We start from the raw sequence: 21,332 nt of genomic DNA on the forward strand, positions 1-21,332 counted from the left end.
ATCACATTCAACATTTAATCACTCACTCACTTAGATAGAGATGGGTTTAAAGGAAAATTATCATATAACTATAATCTGGTAAAAGCTGGTATCTCTGGGTATTTACAATGTCCCCTGCAACAGAAAAAAAACCCTCTCATTTGGGACTGAGGTTTCTGGGACAGAGATATGACTTGGTCCATGTTGACAGCAGTGGGTAACGTGCATTGTCTTTCCACCACTTGAAAGGACAAGCCATGAGTGAGATAGAGGTCTCTTTGCGGTACAAGTCAATGTCTGCATCAATCTGAACAGTGTGCTGTGTTCTGCAGTCCCCATGACTGTTATTAGTCGTATTCCCCAACTTGCAGGCACGTGCACACACAGGGCTCAACCTGTGCAGTGCACATGCCCTTTTTAGTCTTGGATAGAAAATGCCCTTCCAAAATGATCAAAAGTGCCCCCGCGACGCGACATACCCTCCGTTCCGCCCTACAGTAGGCGCGCGACAACACTGCTCTTGAGTATGCACGCTCAACCCCCCCTCCCTGCTTTACAGTACGCGCGCGACAACACAGCTGATCAGAACGCGCGCGACAACACCGCTATTCAGTATGCGCGGCGACAACACCCGCTTTAGGTTCGATCATTTCCAGCTCTTTTTCATCCCCGCTTCTAGCAGCACACTCCATTTCCGCATTACTGGATCTGTAGCGACAACAGACCGCAAAGGATGATGGCCACGCCTGGGCTGATGGGAATTGTAGTTTCCGCTACCTCCCGTTCGCTTCATTCGCCTGAGCAAATTTTCTCAGAAGACCTATAGTTTTATCGAGTCATGCGACTACGGTAATATCGAAAAAAATTTATATTGCGGTATGACGGCATTTACAATACCGTTACATCCCTAGTAATAATCATAACCGGTTATTACTGACGTCATTTACCTCATATGCGCTGTCGCGAGGGAGACGATCGCGATTATTTACAACGCTCTAACTACTTAATACTCATGAACTGTGCACAATTTCACTGTGTGTGTTTGAGAATGAAAGTAGCCTACTCCATTTCTCTCTCTCTCTCGCCCGCTCGCTCTGTCTCTGTCTCTCTCTCTCTCTCTCACACACACACAGTGGCCCATTTGACCTGCTGGCGTGGCTTTTCTTCTCCTCTCGGCTGTTTTACAGCGTTACTTTTGGATACAGAAACGAGCGCGTGTCTGCAGAGTTTTCTCCACCGTGTCTATAATAGATCAGCTGTGAGATCGCCGCTGCCGCCTGCCGCTTATCATTCATCTGAAGAACGCAGCGCGCAAGAGCAAATCGCAACCGTTTTTGAGGGTGTGACCAATCAAAGGGGTGTAAGAGAACTAGACAAGATTCAGAAATTGAGCTGGATATTTATATTTGTTTATATTATTTGTTAAATGCTCGTTTTTTTTTAAAGTTACAGTTTATATATCTGACTGTATTGAATGACATAATTGTATTACAAATAAAAGCCTATATAAATATAAATATATTCATACATTTTAATACAAGAGCTGCTGCTGTGAAGAAAATATAAAAGCACCGTCAATGCACCGTGATGCACCGAAATATCGAATTGAACCGAATCGATGGCATGATAATCATAACCGAACCGAACCCTGAGACTAGTGTAGGCTCACAGCTCTATTATTTTTACTATTTATGATGGCATAGCAGTCAAAATAGGACAAATGAGATCATTTATGGAACAAATTCTGGACCTTTGCCAGTGAGGGGTGCATCTTCCAATTAGTCATTCAATTTGTTTCAGTTTAATAATTTAAATTATTTACCGACAAAACACTAGAAGTGCATCTGTAAAACAATCTATATGCCATATAGTTCCTAAATATTTTACATTATTTGTCCAAATTAATAAGAAATGTTATATTATCATATCAGACTGTTATCATGATCATGACACTGAAGACAGGAGCAATGATGCTAACGATTCAGCTCAGAAATAAGCAACATATTTAAAAAAATTCTTCACACATTAATGTTCTACCAGCCCTAAACCTCTGACTGCTTGTAGTTAATTCCCAGATCTTCAATAAAGGCCATTTCTGAAAGCTGCAGTGCGGACAGTACAAATTTAACAATCCAAACACCAAATGAACACTGCTATTAAACACTGTTTATTAATGTGCACAACAGCCGCAGCAGGTAGGCGTCCAGTGTTATCTCCTGTCATAGGCTTATTTGACTGACCACATAACTTACATTCTTCATACAAAATATCTCTAAATTCATTCATTCATTTGAGTCACCACAGCGGAATGAACCGCAAACTATTCCAGCATATGTCTTATGCAGCGGATGCCCCTCATTCACACACACACATTCATACAGTCAGTTTAGTTCATCCAATTCACCTATAGCGCATGTGTTTGGACTGTAAGGGGAAAAAAGAGCACCAAACCAAAGGGAGAACATGCAAACTCCACACAGAACTGGACTAGCCGGGACTCGAACCACAACCTTCTCGCTGTGAGGCGACAGTGATAACCACTGACACACTAGTTAAAGTTAACTTAATGTCATGTAATTTTCATCCGCTTAACCGGGGCCGGGAGAACTCTAGACTTTCCTCTCCCCAGACTCTTCCCCCAGCTCCTTTGGGGTGATCTCGAGGCGTTCCCAGGCCAGCCGAGAGAAGCGTGTCCTGGGTCTTCCCCGAGGCCTCCTCCCGTTGGGACATGCCTGGAACACCTCCCTAGGTAGGCGTCCAGAAGGCATCCGAAACAGACGCCCGATCCGCCTCAGCTGACTTCTCTCGATGTGGAGGAGCAGCAGCTCTACTCCAAGCTCCACCTGGGTGTCAGAGCTCCTCACCCTGTTTATAATGGTGCGCCCTGCCACCCTGTGAATGAAACTCATTTCGGCCACTTGAATCTGAGGTGTTGTCCTTTCGGTCATGACCCACAGCTCATGACCATAGGTGAGAGTAGGAATGTAGATTGAGCGGTAAATCGAGAGCTTTACCTTTTGGCTCAGCTTCTTCTTTACCACAACGGACTGATACATCGACTGCATTACTGCTGCCGCTGCACCAATCCACTGCACTCGTGAATATATCCCCAACTTACTATGCTGGTTGGCTGGTTTTAGCTGGTCAACCAGGCTGGTTTAAGAGGGGTTTTGACCACTTCCAGGCTGGTTTCCAGCCATTTCCAGCCTGGCAGGCCCGGATTGGCTAATTGGGAGGACCGGGAGAATTCCCGGTGGGCTGGTCCGTTTTTTGGCCGCGAGGGCCGGTGTCCCTAGCTCCAGAATCTGTTGCTCTCAGCAGTCACACTTTTTAAATTAATTTACTTATTTACTTGACCACAGTTTTCTTATTCATTATTTTAGCGCAGCTCTGCTCTTTATATATATATGTATATATATATATATATATATATATATATATATATATATATATATATATATATATATATATATATATATATATATATATATATATATATAACCAGCCTGCAGGTTATTGATGATATAACTCAGATGAGTCACTCCTCAATATACAGCTGTTGTGGTCCAGTGGATAGCATGTAAGAGTATGATGCTGCCGACCCGGGTTTGATCCTTGTCTTAGTATGTTTTTTTTATTTATTTTATTTTTTATTGTTAAGACATATAATACTGTTAGGGTTGTTGAACATTTTAAGTTATAAAGCAGCTGTTTTCTCAAAAAAAGACGTGATAGTGTAATTAGAAACTGAATTTGGTCTAAGGCTTGAAACTCCAGGGCTGAAAAGGAACCCCACTCCGGCCCTGCAGCCTGGTCTTAGCTGGTCAAGTTAGGAGATGACCAGCTAAAACCAGCTTGACCAGCCTAGTCAGGCTGGGAGCCCAATCAAAACCAGCTATGTCCTGGTTTAACCAGGCTGGTCAAGCTGGCCCAGTCAAAACCAGCCAACCAGCTTAAGCTGGTTTAACCAGTTTTTTCAGTAGGGATGGCCCGGACGAAACCCGCATTAAGTTAACTTAATAGTTTTTACAAATGTAAATAGATTGATCATGAAACTATTAACCCCCCCCCCCCCCCCCCACCCAAAAAAAAAGAACTGTGTTTTTTCAGCTCATTTTAAATACGTAGTTTGAACAAACAAAAAGCGTATGCTCCAGTCCCTGTTGAAAAATCCAGCTTAAACCAGCCTAGGCTAGTTGGCTGGTTTTAGCTGGTTGACCAGCCTGGTTTTAGAGGGGTTTTGGCCACTTCTAGGCTGGTTTCCAGCCATTTCCAGCCTGGTCTTAGCTGGTCAGGCTGAAAAATTACCAGCCAAATCCAACTAAAACCAGCTTGACCAGCCTGGTTTAAGCTGGATATAGCTGGTTTTGGCTGGACTCCCAGCTTGGTTAGGCTGGTCAAGCTGGTTTTAGCTGGTCATCTCCCAGCCTGACCAGCTACGACCAGGCTGGAAATGGCTGGAAACCAGCCTGGAAGTGGCCAAAACCCCTCTAAAACCAGCCTGGTCGACCAGCTAAAACCAGCCAACCAGCCTAGGCTGGTTTAAGCTGGATTTTTCAGCAGGGGTATTGTATTGTCAGGTTAGCAACATGCTAATCAACTCACAACCGAGTCTCTCTCCTCATGCTATTCACTACTTAATGTCAGCCAGTGCACCAAATGAGTTGCTTATACAATACTATATTATTTTCCTGCAAAAGCTTAGTCATCCTAGTCAACAGAGCTGTATATTCTGAACTAGCAGCTTAGCTAGCTCGAACATGCAAGCAGATTCACAACACTTTAACTCGAGCTGGAGGCTGACTGCACAGTTTAAGGCCAGGCGTCTGACCTTTGACCTTTAGTTCTTTGCCTGTCCTTCTCTTAATGTTGACGCACATTCACTCTCTCTCTCTCTCTCTGTCTCTCTCTCTCTCTTTACAGCATTGTGCAGTAATAAGGAAGCCAATGAATATTATATGCCCACATTAGCGATGCTATTTTGTCTGAAAAAAAAAACGAATGAGGGGGTTGGTTGAGAGCTATACAGCTTGATGGATATCAAGTCAACATGCCAAACTGCTGCCCCACAGCCCCTTAAAAAGCGGCCATACTGTCTATTCAGCAGAATATGCTGACATAACAACAATTTCCAAATCAATCCCTTCATATTTAAAGACGCATGTTGAGTCATGACCACACAATCACATCAAAACGGACACAATAAAAACCCTGGTTTACTTCCAGACAGACAAAAAGACACACGCAGACTTTTACTCTGTCTAAAACACACACACACACATACAAAAACAAACGGTATATTTAATAAAATACCCGTGAACCCATTAACCAACGCAACAAATGCTATTGCTAACCCATAAATGCATTTCACAGCAGCTCCGTCCTGTTTCCATTTCTCCATTTTGCACATGTGATGAACACACATGTATCCACACACGTGCAGCTTCAGTGTCAACACACATGCGTCCCTTCATAAATCCAGCACCAGTTACTAATCACACACACACACACTGTAGATCCACGCAGTACAGATATAAACAACATGCAACAGCAGCCCTGCACCAGAAAGACGATGTGAAGGGAGAAAAAAAATGTATGTACGTACCACACATGAGCAGAGCAGAGGAAGCTTCGCACGAGCCCTCATCAGACACAAACAACCGAAGCAAACGCCAAACGCAATGAGGGGGAAAAAACAGGGATGAAAAGTGAGGGAAAGATACAGTGGCTGGACAAGCGCGTAAAGGAAAGAGAGAGAGAGAGAGTTGGTGTAGGAACACAAAGAAAAGCTGGCAGACGGCTCCAGCTCTGAGTCACTGAACAGGTTTGTGACAGAGAGAAAAGAAAGAGAGCGGGTGGGAGAGATGAGAGGAGGGATATGAGAGACCAGCTCACCTACGCTTGTGCTGGAAGAAGAAGAAGATCCCCATCATGCATGCGCTTTACACACACGCTGAAGAACGAGGCTTCTCTATTGGCTCCCGTATAGAAGCTTTGCCATATATTCATAGGACAAATCTAAATTGGTTTATTGCCATTCAGCCTGAGGTCTTCTATAATCTGTAAAAATGTCTGTGATATAAAATATCTCTGATGCAAAGTCGCAAAATTGGTAAAAAAAAAAAATACTGTAAAAGTGCTACAGTAAACATCAGTAATATTTATATATTCATAATTCATTTTCTTTTTGGCTTAGTCCCTTTATTGATCTGGGGTCGCCACAGCAGAATGAACCGCCAACTTATCCAGCATATGTTTTACGCAGCGGATGCCGTTCCAGCTGCAACCCATCACTGGGAAACATCCATACACACTCAATCTCATACATACACTACAGACAATTTAGCCAACCCAGTTCACCTAAAGCGCATGTCTTTGGACTTTTGGGGGAAACCGGAGCATGTTTATTCTTGTGCTCACACAGACTGAGAGAATTAATTTTAAGTAACCTGTTTATGCAGATAAATAAAAAAGACCAATAAATAGTAACTCATCCTGCACTACACTACTTTTGTATCCTGTTAAGGACATTTTTTTCCCAGTGTTCTTAAAGGAAAATGACGTCACATCTGTATCCACATCAGAACGTGTGTTATGCATGACAAACTTTTATATCATGTAAAACAGGTCCCACAACTTCCAGCTCAGTTCTTCTGCATGTTACATTAAAAATACAGAGCTTTTTTTTACTCAAGATGCTTCAAAAGGAACTACCGCCGATGAACACAACTTTCTCTTTTAGAAATTATGCATCAAATAAAATGCCCAAGGATAAAAGGATACACTGCTGTTATCATAGACTTTAGTTTGAAACAATGCAGAAATGATGGTTGTTTTAAACAAGACAATACTGTTTGTCAGAGTCCCAACTCAATCACACCACTGACTGTAACAGGCTGTTCAACAAGTGATGCAAAACGTCCTATCAAAGTGTAATCAACAAATAAATATAAAATAAAGTCATAAGTTACGATTCATATAGCTAATAGGTTTCAATTCCAAGAGAGAAGCAACCAGTTAAACTCTGCCGGGTCTGTGACGTCATCGACTTTCGCTTTAACATTTAAAGGGCTAGCATTGCACCAGACCACCTTAAGTGGTTTAGTTTGAAAGTGTAGAAGCTATATAAAAGCTCTTGCCGGTGCTCATACACTTCTAGCATTCTTTTTACTGAATTATATTCACATATCAAACAGTTGCCGAATGAATCTAGGTGTTTTAGCCTGATCTCACGAGAAAACGTAAGTATTTTACGTTTTGGCAGTTTAGTGGCTAATTCGTACGAATTCGTACGAGTTCAGTCGTAAGAAAATGTACGATTTTAAAAAGGAGGCGTGGCACCTAACCCCACCCCTAAACCCAACCGTCATTGGGGGATTAGATCGTACAAATTTGTACGAATTAGCCACTAAATGAAAAAGTTACGAATTGCCGTGAGATTGTGCTGTGTGTTTCCATGGGGCAGTAGTGAAAGCAATACATTTATGATCAATAAGCAGCCCCAGATAGCACAGACAGCCGTCATCTCTTACCTTATGCTGTGCGCTTCAGGGCCATTCTCCTCTGTTTTTGAGGTGATGTGCATAAGTAATCCTTTTATATGTCTGATGTGGTTCAAACACAGTGAATTATGTTTGGTCAAACAAAAGAATAGTGAAATATGAAAACAATGATCGCTCCCTGTGGCTTGTACAGCACCTCTCATCAGTTGGAATACAATAACTTTTGCATAGATTATGGTAGAGATATTTTTCTGTCTTCCTATGATTACAGACATGTGCAGGGACCACCAAAATAAATTACAGCAAGCTAGACCACACCGAAAAGGTACACTTTCAAATTTGAGTTTTTAAAAAAAATATATATAAAAAGTGCCTCTTATTTAGGTGTTTATTATAACACAAACAACATATAGAGTTATTTTAAACACTTTCAGTGGTGTTTTATGAAAATTCAAAGGGTTTTCTTTAAAATGATACCAAATTTTTGCATTTACACCTCTGCATGTGGATTTGGGAAGCTTTTAAATTTAGGTAGGCAAAATCCAGGCGGAAATCCCAAAATAGCAGCAGAGTTTAACTGGTTAACAAAACATGGTGTTATTCATCAATAAGAGGGATTTTCAGGATCTAGACAAACTATCAAATCCTTGTAAGTTTGTAATCTTGCTCCTTTTTCCAGATATTGAGTTTATTGTTTCATCATACAGCATTAATTCTGTCTGATGGATCTGTGCCATCACTCTGGAATATGCTGTTGGCTTTAAACCGTGTTGTTATTTTTGTGTCCGCTCTATATACAGTATATGGTGTGATGTTGTTGGCTTGCTGGTTCTGTTTCAATGAGCTTTTATGTTTATGCTATGTAAAGCATGTCAAGCGCTGACTGAAAGCACTATATAAAGTAAACACACTGATGCTGACATTGCTATTAGCAGCTCGGTCAGTTGCATAAGAAACCTTTCAGGCAATGTAAACATGTCAGCGCTGTTTGAGTCTGTATTTCATAGCGTTGTTTAAATATGCTACGAATTATTCTGTGTGTGAAAATTTAGAATGAGCGTCACGGAGGCTCAGTGGGTAGCACGATCGCCTCACAGCATGAAAGTCGCTGGTTCGAGCCATGGCTGGGACAGCTGTTATTTCTGTGCGCATGTTTGCATGTTCTCCCCATGTTGGTGTGGGTTTCCTCCGGGTGCTTCGGTTTCCCCCACAGTCCAAACACCTGCGCTATAGAAGAATTGAATAAGCTAAATTGGTCGTTGTGTGTTTCCCAGTGTTGGGTTGCGACTGGAAAGGCATCCGCTGTGTAAAACATATGCTGGAATAGTTGGTGGTTCATTCCGCTGTGGTGACCCCTTACTAACAAAGGGACTAAGCTGAAGGAAAATGTGTTCCAACCCATACGGAAATCTGATATATGACCATATATGAACCTATGTCTAAACTTATAGCTACTTATATATAGTATTTGGCCATATATATTTGGTTGAAAAAGTGTATGCAAATGGCCATTTTTCCAAATGTATCATTTCTGATTAAAAATAAAAATTGCTGGTTGATTAAAAGTAACTTTAAGTGAGAATTTGCAAGCGATACGAATAATTTCAGGCTTGATTTTTTTAAATAAGTAACGAACATGTCACCATTTTTCTCAGAAAACATATTTCTGAAGGTGCTGTTGACTTGAAATTTTCACCAGATGTTGGTAACAACCAAGGAAATCCAAATATGCAAAGAAAACAAATCTAATTAGTTTACAGATGAAGTTATATGTAATAAAATGAAATGACATCAGGGGAAAGTACTGAACACATGAAGAAAGTGAGCTGTAGAAAGGCAGGGAAAGACCAGACAGCAGCTGAAATCTCTCAGTAGTTCTTCCCTTCCTCAGTGTAAATGAATATCAGCTGCTTCAGTCCAACATCTACATTAGCAGGAGGATGAAGATGTGGACCAGGGTGGACATTTCAGCAAGACAATGATCCAAAACACAGCCAAGGAGACTCTCAGATGCTTTCAGGGAAAGAAAATCTAGCTGTAGAATGGCCCAGCCAATCACCTGACCTGAATCCAATAGAGAATACCAAATGAAGCTCAGATTTGATAGAGACCCACAGAACATCAAGATTTTGACACTATGCTGAAATCAAAATCACACCTGAGCAATGTATGACTTCATTCTCCATATGAGAGGCTTCTTTAAGCTGTCAGCGACCACCAGCGACCTTCTTGCTGTGAGGCGACCGTGCTACCCACTGCGCCACCGTGACGCCCAAATCAAAACATACCCTAGGTAATATATTTCAGATCCACAAACATGTAGACAGCGCCCTCTAGTGGATTTTCCATCTTAAACGTGCAACAAAACGTACCCTGAGCAGATTTTACATTCCTCAAAAACATAGGCTGAGGCACGTATTGCCAATAAGCCTGGGCTGACTTACATTCTTAAAAGTTTCCCATCTTTCTAAGCTTTGTCCTTCCAGTGTGTTTATTTATGGGTCTAAATATGCTGAGTGACTTGTCAGGGGGGGCGATGACTAATGACCACCTCTGTAAACAAAGTCAAGCTCATTAGCGGCATTAAACGCTCACAGAAGGAACTGTAAACAATTCAAAACCAAGCGAAAACAAACAAACAATGTGCCAAGCCTATAGCCCCGCGGCCTGTGATTCTGCCTCCAGCTACACTGAATAGACAACAGACGTACAGCATCGCTCCACAGCTAAACAAAGGAAATAACTGGAAAGGGATGAGATGGAGAGTATATAAGCAGGAGGGAAAAAAAGGTTAAAAATGGGACAGAAAACTGGAGAAGACATAACTTGACAGGACTGGGATAAGGAATAGATAGAATATGGTTCAAACCAAACTGGACAGCATATGGATATGGCTGGACATGATGGGGTGGAAAAGTATACTGTAAAAGAAGGGGCTGATTTGTTTCAGTAGGACAGGACAACATGATTGCATGAGTATCCATATGTGTTTCTAACATACCATCTGAAAAATCCTGGGTTTTCGTTACCCAAATTGGGTCAAATTTAGACACAGACAACATTAAAAATGATTTCCAACCCAACAGTATTTGACCCAATGTGTGGTTACAACAGCCTACATCTAAACAAGACTGGCATTATACTGTGTGTGTCTGTGCTACTTATATTGTCCTGGTAATGGGAAACAGGAGGCAGTGTAATCAGTGCAATGGTTTGTGGGAAATGGAGTCCAGGTGACTGGCAAGGAATAGGGTTGATAAAGGATTATATGGGATGCATGATACAATTCATACCATACTAAACAGGACACAGGAAAGAACAAGATAGGATAGGATGAGTATAGATAGGATATTGGACTATATAGGACACGGGACTACAGACATGAGACAGGACAGGAAACTCATTCATTGATTTTCCTTTGGCTTAGTCTCTTAGTTATCAGAGGTCGCCACAGCGGAAGCAACCACCAACTATTCCGGCATATGTTTTACGTAGCGAATGCCCTTACAGCTGCAACCCAGTACTGGGAAACACCCATACACACACACACATACACTACGACCAACTGAGTCCATCCAATTCTCCCATAGCGCACCTGAAGGAAACCCACACGAACACGGGGAGAACATGCAAACTCACAGAAATGCCAACTGGCCCAGCCGGGAATTAAACCAGTGACCTTCTTGCTGTGAGACGACAGTGCTAACCACTGAGCCACCATGGGACAGGTCTAGGACAGGAAACTGAATAGGCATATCATGGACTGGACATAATAAGATGGAATGGGATGAGACAGGATTGAATAGCAGACAAGACAGAATACAAAACATTCTTGAAGACTCGTGGATGGATAGGATGTGACAGGTAACAGGACAGGACAAGACAAGAGCCAGGACAGGATACAACACATGCTATAGTGAACAGGACACAATGTGGTTTGACAGGACAGGAAAATACGAAATAGAACAGGACTAAAACATTGGACTACAAACATATATATATATATATATATATATATATATATATATATATATATATATATATATATATATATATGTATATAGGGTAGGATATGATACGATAGTAAAGGGTTGGATAAGATATCTTCACTACTTCACTATATGCGATAGAATAGAATAGGATATCTGTACTATAAGATAGGATATGACAGGATATCCGTACTATAGGATAGGGTAGGATATGATAGGATAGGATATAAGTACTATAGGATAGAATAGGATATAGGGTTATCTATACTATAGTATAGAATAGGATAGGATATCCATACTATAAGATGGGGTAGGATGGGATAGGATAGGTCAGTGGTTCTCAAACTTTTTTCATCAATTACCACCTCAGAAAAAAAATGTCTCTCCAAGTACCACCAAAATGAGCAGTATTGAAATACAGTACTGTAGAAGGCCCAGTAAAGCAGCTACAACTCTGCACATTTAAAAAAAAAACATGACAGATTACCTCAGAAATATAGGCCATATGTCATGAATGGCATATTATATACATTATTGTTTAATAAATTTAGAAATATATGTAGCATGTACATGACATATTTAATTCCTCTATGTACCACTAAAAGGAAGCCCGCGTACCACTAGTGGTACACGTACCACAGTTTGAGAACCACTGGGATAGGTGTTACGAGTAGTTGTTGTGTTGTAGTGTAGTGTGTGTGTGTGTGTGTGTGTGTGTGTGTGTGTGTGTGTGTATGTGTGTGGTGTTTCTCTCTTTCTCTCTCTCTCTCATGTCGAATTATTCGCAGGTGCAGCCACTTACGTCGGATCATGATTGGCGGTTGGATTGGTGGCGGCTGTGTTTAAACCCTCAGAGAGCATGGATTCAGTGGCTTCCCACTCTCTCTCGTTCCCCGCTTGATAATTCTCAGTGGAGATATTATCAAGTGATAAAAATGAGTGTTTGTTGCTGATGTCTCTTATGGGGCGTTTTGTCTGATGCCGATGTAACTGGAGTTACATATGAATCTCCCTGTCTGGCTTGGAGCATGGTAGAGAGGTTTGGTGCTTTCTATTTAATATTTTCGCCAGTAGAGAGGTAAGTTTTCTGTATTTTCTTTTCTTATCTATTTCTAGGGAAGTTTTCTTTAATTTAGTTAGCTTGGTTTATTGTCATTTATTTTGGCTGAGTCCCAATGTGCTTCTTGTTTTCCGTAAATAGATAATATTTTTTTCTTAATTTTCAGTGATTGTGTTTTTGGTTTATATTTTGGGGGGAGAGAGCGCGGGGGCACCAGGGATAATATTTTTGTTCCCTGTTATCTTGTTACGCTTTGGTTAAACCTCTTTTTGATTAAGGATTTTTAATTTAATTCGTAACAATAGTATAGAATATGGTGTATGTACTATAGCAGCAGCAGCAGTTCCCATACGAGTATGAATTCATACGAGTTCAGTCTTACGAAAATGTACAATTTAAAAAAGAAGGCGTGGCACCCCACCCCTAACCCCAACCGTCATTGGGTGATGAGCAAATCGTACTAAATTGTACGAATTAGATCGTAAGAATTCATATGAATTAGCCACTAAATCAAAAAGTTACGAATTGCCATGAGATTGCGTTGGATAGGATATGATGTCTGTACTATAGGATAGGATAGGATAGGATAGGATAGGATAGGATAGGATTGGACTGGATTGGATATCTTTACTATAGAATAAGATAGGATATGTGTTTTATAGGACAGGACAGGATAGGATAGGATAGGATAGGATAGGATAGGATAGGATAGGATAGGATAGGATAGGATATCTGTACTATAGGATATAATAGCATAGGATATGAGACAAGACAGAATACAAAACATGCCAGACTGGACAGGACAAGATAAAAGACAGGTTAAGGATAAAAATACATGACCTGAACTCCTAAAACTCAAAACACAAAATCAATAATACACACATACAACACACAATATAGTACAAATATGAATGTGGACAGCATGACGCAGATGTATTTACATCACGGAGGAACTAGATGCAAATATTGCTGAAATCTTATTGACCACTAACCAGTGACTTAGATATTTGAGCAAACCTTTGTTACGTCATGTTTTTGACACTATGGAGACCTCTTGTGAATGAATGGTATTTTTCTTCCAATAAATTTTTGAGGAAACATTATGGTTGAGAAATATGAATCCATTGAATCTCACTCCGGTCTGTCAGTTCTCACGCATTAATCTCTCATTTGTCATTTGTTCTTTTGTGAAAGCTCCTGCTGCTTCCTGCAACTCACGCCATGCATTTGATGCCCTATGAATATGTCATACATTACGAGTGTCTACGTATGAGTACGCCCCCTTACAGACATTTTTGGATATCTACGATTAGGTCATCATCTCCAGCCTCTCATTGTGTTTAATAAGATGAACTCTCTCCTCTCTTCCTATCGTATTTATGCATCTCTTTTCCTCCTACACGCTTGCTCATATGTACATAAATACGATGAATTCACATATACATTCTTCTTCTTCTTCTTCCCTCATTTCTATCTTTCTCATTCCTTCCCCCCCCTCTCTCCATTCTCTACATGATACCCTGCCATGTTGTCATGGCAACAATCAGGACCTGAGGGCCCGGTTGCTAAGCAACTCGCATCACCCATAAGAGGAACATGAAGATAAAAAGTCAGAAACAAACAAACCACGTACAAAATCAAAGGTTAATTCGTTCATTATTTGCGAGTGTGTGTGTGCTCCAGCACCAATACTTCAATACACACCATATGCAGTCGCACAAACTGATTTAAACACAACACAAGACCAGCTGCAAAGATATTATTGTTCACAATATAAAAAATGGAGCATCTGCCGGATGCTAAGGCTGTGCAATATGATGATATATATTGTATATACAAAATAAAAGTCTATAATTTTATATTGTGCTCTTATTTTATCTGAATACATATGTATCCATGCAATATTCCACACCATTACAGCATATTAGTGTTTACATTTTGTATTTTATCTAAAATTATCATTTTGTTTATCTTGAACCAGTAATCATCGTTTTTTAAAAAGTTTATTATGTTTTATTAATATTTATTAAGTTTTACTAAATTTTTAATCAAACATCAGCTCTAAATTCTCAATAAAATTTAAAATATGATCACATATAAGTACATTTATTCTTTAAAATGTGAAAAAAAGAAATAATCTTTCACATATGGTCAATATATTTGAATATTTGAGATATTTATATGAATAACCACCTGAGATATACCAATACAGCACATTATAGTAACACAAGCAAACAAAACACAAACTACATATATAAACTCTCTGTTGATTGATTGAATGTACATAAAATGCACTATATCATGATATAAATACATCGCTGACAGAATATGAGACGACTTGTATTGTGATAAGAGACTTTTGTCATATCGCCTCACGGACGCCATTTCTTTTTACTATCAAACTCAAACGTTTTGCTCTTGCTTAAGAGCTTTTCTAAATCAAATAATGCCAATGAGAAACCCTTGAGAGGCAAAGTGTGTGTGTGTGTGTGTGAATGTTAGGTGATGTTGGTGATTGTGGGAAGCAGATAATAATAGTATTAATAAATATTAATACTCATGCTGCAGTTCCGTACGCAACCACTGGGTGGCAGTGCGTGACTCAGCAATACAGACTCACCACACAAGCTGCTGATCTCTTAATTATGGACTCACAATTTGTGAGCGAGTGTGTGTTGCTAATTGCTGAGCATTACACTATTCAGTTATGTCAAATCGCAAGCTGCATGGGAAGGGCTTGAAATCTATTCTGGTGCGGGCACTAAACAGTCTGGTATATTAAACTATGAGGAGTCAGTCCAACAGTGACGCTTGTCAACAACTGTATTATTAGGGGACTCAAGTGTTGATCTGTGCTGTTCTTTCTTGCATATACTACATTTGGAGTCTGTTGCATCTGTTGCTATGTTTAAAACATATTTTAATGTCTACTTAGAACAGTGCACAACAATAATTAAATATTGTTTATTATTTGTGTGTGTCTCGGTGTATCCCTGCTGAAAAATCCAGCTTAAACCAGCCTAGGCTGGTTGGCTGGTTTTAGCTGGTCAACCAGGCTGGTTTTAGAGGGGTTTTGGCCACTTCCAGGCTGGTTTCCAGCCATTTCCAGCCTGGTCTTAGCTGGTTAGGCTGGGAGATGACCAGCTAAAACCAGCTTGACCAGCCTAGCAGGCTGGGAGCCCAGCCAAAACCAGCTATGTCCAGCTTAAACCAGGCTGGTCAAGCTGGTTTTAGCTGGTTTTAGCTGGTCATTTTCCAGCCTGACCAGCTAAGACCAGGCTGGAAATGGCTGGAAACCAGCCTGGAAGTGGCCAAAACCCCTCTAAAACCAGCCTGGTCGACCAGCTAAAACCAGTCAACCAGCCTAGGCTGGTTTAAGCTGGATTTTTTAGCAGGGATAGTTCTCTGTAAAGGACTCCCTGGTAAATTGTATATCAATAGGACATTTCTGGTTAAATAAGTAAGCAAATAAATGAATAAAATACAGCCAGCAGATGTTTGAATACTGTAAATATCACTCACAGCTATTGTAAGTAAATTAAAAGCATTTATATAGCATCTTTCCCAGACAGGAAGTCAAGTGCTTTACAGTACGAGAATTAGGTTAAATCAAAGTACAAGTACCACCAAAATGCAAAGCCAGCTCTTTGTACACTCTAAAAACAATGATAAAAAAAGTAATGGCAACATATGTTTCTAAGTTGCTTGAACTAGACTCACCGGCCACTTTATTAGGTACACCTGTCCAACTGCTCAGTAATGCAAATTTCTAAGCAGCCAATCACACGACAGCAACAGCAGTGCTTAATTTGTATATTGTGGGGTAACGGATCAGTCATGTTACCCGGGGATTTGTAAAATGAGGTGCCGGATCAGATTTCAGAGGTGCCGGATCCAGCGTGTTCAGGCACAAATTAAGCCCTGCATTTAGCCATGCAGACATGGTCAAGACGATCTGCTGCAGATCAAGCTGAGCATCAGAAGAGGGAAGAAAGGTGATTTAAGTGACTTTTACATGTGGCACAGTTGTTGGTGCCAGACGGGCTGGTCTGAGTGGTCCAAAATTGGACAATAGAAGATTGGAGAAACGTTGCCTGGTCTGATGAGTCTCCATTTCTGCATTCTGATGGTCGGGTCAAAATTAGGCATCAGCAACATGAAAGCATGGAAACATCCTGTCTTGTATCAACAGTTCAGGCTGCTGGTGGTGGTGTAATGATGTGGGGGAGATTTTCCTGGCACACTCTGGGCCCATTAGTACCAATTGAGCATCGTGTCAACACCACAGCCTACCTGAGTATTGTTGCTGACCATGTCCATCCCTTTATGACCACCCATCTTCTGATAGCTACTTCCAGCAGGATAATGCACCATGTCATAAAGCGCAAATCATCTCAAACTGGTTTCTTAAACATGACAATGAGTTCACCATACTCAAATGGCCTCCACAGTCACCAGAGCTCAATTCAATTGAGCACCTTTGAGATGGGGTGAGACAGGAGATTGGCATCATGGATGTGCAGCTGACAAATCTGCAGCAGCTGTGTGATGCTATCATGTCAATATGGAGCAAAATCTCAGGAATATTTCCAGTATCTTGAATCCATACCACGAAGGATTTACTGTAGGTCACAGGTGTCAAACTCAGTTTCAAAAGGGCCGCAGCTCTGCACAGTTTAGTTCCAACCCTAATTAAACACACCTGATCAAACTAATTGAGTCCTTCAGGCTTGTTTGAAACCTACAGGTAAGTGTGTTGGAGCAGGGTTGGAACTAAACTGTGCAGGGCTTCGGCCCTCCAGGAATTGAGTTTGACACCCCTGATTTAGGCAGTTCTGAAGGAAGTCTAGTATTAGTAAGGTGTACCTAATAAAGTGGCCGGTGAATGTATTTCAAGAATTTGATCAGGTTTCAACTTAATTTAAGAAATGAAAATTTTATCTTGATGTTTTAAGTAATTTTAATTGATGCAAGATATAGTGATTTGTAAAGTTAATGTGATTCATCTTAATAATTGAAAGCTATTTTTTCACAGTGTACTGTTAATTAAAAGCTTCTCCAAAAGGATGTGTATTTAAATGTTTGTGTTAACTTAAACTTAATTTATTTTTCTTCGGCTTAGTCCCTTTATTTATCAGGGGTCGCCACAGCAGAATGAACCGCCAACTTATCCAGCATATGTTTTACACAGCGGATGCCCTTCCAGCTGCAACCCAGAACTGGGAAACACCCATACAATCTCACATTCACACTCATACACTTTTCCCAATTTAGTTAATTCACCTATAGCGCATGTGTTTGGACTACGGGGGAAACTAGAGCACCCGGATAACATGCCAACTCCACACAGAAATGCCAACTGACCCAGCCAGGACTCGAAACAGGGACCTTCTTGCTTTCAGGCACACTCGCACTACAAACAAGTGTGTATATGACTAGACATAAAAAGTAGAATAATATAATGAGGAGGTATCAAATTGCAACATCAAGCAGCATAACAAGCTCTTTTTAACATCAAGAAATCAATGGAAGCGAATGAAAGCGGTAAGTCAGGAGCTAAAAACTGTAAGTAACGACAGAACTTGTGACCCTAATGAGGATTTTGTAAGATGCAACTTTAGATATTCTGACTGTTTTTATACTGTGTCTCCATGCAAATGTTAGGATGCGGTTGCTAGGTGATTTGCTTAATGGATCAAGTCAAAAGAAAGAGGCTCAGTGATACTGTGCTCCCTAGACGCATCTCAGGTCCTTCCTCCATTTGAAGTGTATGCTATTTTTCAACGTTTTATCATCAGTGAGTCATCAGCCGCTAAAATCTACTGTGCAGTTGCTTAGAAAGGTAAAACCGCCTCTCCTGAACAAGACTCATAATGTTAGGCATCACTTATAAGGGGACCTAATATGCAAAAATCACTTTTATAAGAGGTTTAAACTCAGTTCTGTAGCAATAGATATATGGATATAACCAGCCTCTAATAATGTACCATTTATATGGATGCACCTTAATAAAATGGGAATGATTGGTGATATTAGCGTCCTGTTTGTGCCACATTAGTGTATGTCAGGGGGCAAACTTTTCGAGATGGGTGGTGAACATGGTGGCCATTTTAAAGTCGGCCATCTTGGATCCAACTTTTATTTTTCTTATAGGAAGAGGGTCATGTGACACATTAAACTTATTGGGAATTTCACAAGAAAAGCAATGGTGTGCTTGGTTTTAATGTAACTTTATTCTGTCATTAGTTATTTACAAGTTTCTGACCACTTATAAAATTTGTTCAATGTGCTGCCCATTGTGTTGGATTGTCAATGCAACCCTCTTCTCCCGCTCTTCACACACTGATAGCAACACCGCAGGAGAAACGCCAGCACAGGCTTCCAGTATCCGTAGTTTCAGGTGCTGCACATCTTGCATCTTCACACCATAGACAATTGCCTTCAGATGACCCCAAAGATAAAAGTCTAAGGGCGTCAGATCGGGAGACTTTGGGGGCCATTCAACTGGCCAACTGTTTATATAGGAATGCTCAGACCTGACACCCATAATGTGGTGGTGCACCATCTTGCTGGAAACACTCAGGGAGTGTGCCAGCTTCAGTGCATAAAGAGATACACATCATCATGTAGCAATTTTAATATCCAGCAGCCTTGAGGTTTGCATTGATGAAGGATGGCCTCACTATCTTTGTTGTCTATGGTGTGAAGATACAAGATGTGCAGCACCTGAAACTACGAATACTGGAAGCCTGTGCTGGCATTTCTTCTCCGGTGTTGCTATCAGTGTGTGAAGGAGTCATTCACAAAGCACCTTAAAAAAAATAATAATTCAGATTTTTTTAACAGCACTTTACAGCACTTAAGCCATTTTAAGAAAAGAAAAACAGTCAAAAACTTTTTTTTAACAGATTTAGCATAATGCTTGTGGTAGAGGGTTAAGTACATAAATGTAAATGGGCTGTGAAAAATTTTTTTTACTTACTTTAAAATAGAAATAAGTCATTACCTATGCACGATAAAAGAAACAAAAATTACCAAAGCAAAAAGAACTGTTAATTATTTTAAAGCCTAAATTTAGCTTTTTGAATAATTGTTATTGTTTTTTTGTTTGTTTGTTTGTTTGTTTGTTTGTTTGTTTGTTTGTTTTTTCTTCTTCTTATATTGTACTTGATTGGATGTTAATATAATGTTGATTAGGAATGGAGCTAAAATCTGCAGGACACCGGACCTCCAGGAACAAGTTTGGTGTCCCCTGCCATACACTGAAAAAAAATTATTCGGTTGGTTTACTACATTTTTTAAGGTAAGTGGTTGCAAACTATATAGATTGGCTGGATTTAAACATTCCTTCATTCATTTTCTTGTCGGCTTAGTCCCTTTATTAATCCGGGGTCGCCACAGCGGAATGAACCGCCAACTCATCCTGCAAGTTTTTACGCAGCGGATGCCCTTCCAGCCGCAACCCATCCCTGGGAAACATCCACACACACATTCACAAACTCATACACTACGGACAGTTTAGCCTACCCAATTCACCTGTACCGCATGTCTTTGGACTGTGGTGGAAACCGGAGCACCCGGAGGAAACCCACGCGAATGCAGGGAGAACATGCAAACTCCACACAGAAACGCCAACTGAGCCGAGGCTCAAACCAGCAACCCAGCAACCTTCTAGCTGTGAGGCGACAGCACTACCAACTGCGCCACTGCGTCGCCCTGGATTTAAACAAACAAATACAATTTTGTAATGTTCAACTTAATTAGATTGTTTAAATTCAGCTCATATTTGCAATCCCTTACCTTTAAAAAAAATTGTAAATCCACAGAGTTCGAGCCATAAAGAGCACTAAGAGATTTGTCTGTTTATTTTTGTAATATTTTTCAATAATTTTATATTATTATATTATAATATTATATTATATTATTATCATGTATTATTATACAAAGTTATCGCTATTTGATACAGTATTCAATATGTTTATTTAGTGATATTATATTATGTGCATGACGTTTCATATGTTCAGTAATGCCATACGTCATATGTATGCGTAAGCAACAGGAAAAAAGGATTAGAAAGAAGGAAGGGGTCGGCACCGGTGGTGTGGTGGTTGGTGTGTCGACACATGCACTCCGGTGCTCGCGGCGACCCGGGTTCGATTACGCCTTGCGGTCCTATGCTGATCCTTCCCCTCTCTCTGCTCCCCATGCTTTACTATCAATTCTCTCTACTGTACTATCAAAAATAAAGGTGAAAACCCCGAAAAAAAAAAAAATTACAAAAAAAAAAAAAAAAAAAGAAGGAAGGAAGCGCCTTGATCGTAGACAGTGTTTTGACCGTTCTAAAACCATTTTTATTTGGAAGCTTGGTAAAGTGTATAGTTCTTGTAGTTGTATTTTGATTATTGTTGTTCTCGACAAACGAAAAGTAAACTGTTGCATTGCAAGTGTGTGGTTTTGCGCGTCAAATCCTTTGTGCCGAGTCCCTCTGGAAATGGTGAAGAACTTGAAGAAATAGATCGACATTACACACCGTTCAGATTTACTCTGTGATCTGTAACGACTACAACTGAATGAGTTGTTACAGCATATCCAGCTATTCATTTCATCAATACACTGCCATAAGGAGGAGACTATCTGCATATCTTACATCTGGTGTTTGCATTTCCCTCTGCTTTTCACTGTTTTTTGACACAGATTGTGCACACAGACTGCTACGACATTATCAGTTGGGAGGTAAAAAGTCATTGTTCATTGGGTTATATGCATGACAGTGTTTTCCAGCCACCTATTAACTTCTGATGA

General features: G+C 40.3%; 1 protein-coding gene across 4 annotated transcripts in view; it reads right to left on the reverse strand.

Moving 5' to 3' along the window:
* The window catches only part of dlg4a (discs, large homolog 4a (Drosophila)), a 226,302-nt gene that overhangs the window by 156,049 nt on the left and 48,921 nt on the right, over nt 1-21,332 (reverse strand). For 2 of the 4 annotated variants that reach the window (XM_087254513.1, XM_087254511.1), the window contains exon 1: nt 5,585-5,809. The exons of the other annotated variants lie outside the window; for them this stretch is intronic. In XM_087254513.1, coding sequence (XP_087110639.1) covers nt 5,585-5,626 — 42 coding nt within the window. In that variant the 5' untranslated portion in view covers nt 5,627-5,809. Of the gene's footprint in view, nt 1-5,584; nt 5,810-21,332 lie in introns of those variants that run through there. 4 annotated transcript variants of the gene reach the window in all.

The sequence above is a fragment of the Danio rerio genome, chromosome 5 (genome assembly GCF_052040795.2).
Source record: "Danio rerio strain M-AB ecotype USA chromosome 5, GRCz13ab, whole genome shotgun sequence".
NCBI classification, from domain to species: Eukaryota; Metazoa; Chordata; class Actinopteri; order Cypriniformes; family Danionidae; genus Danio; species Danio rerio.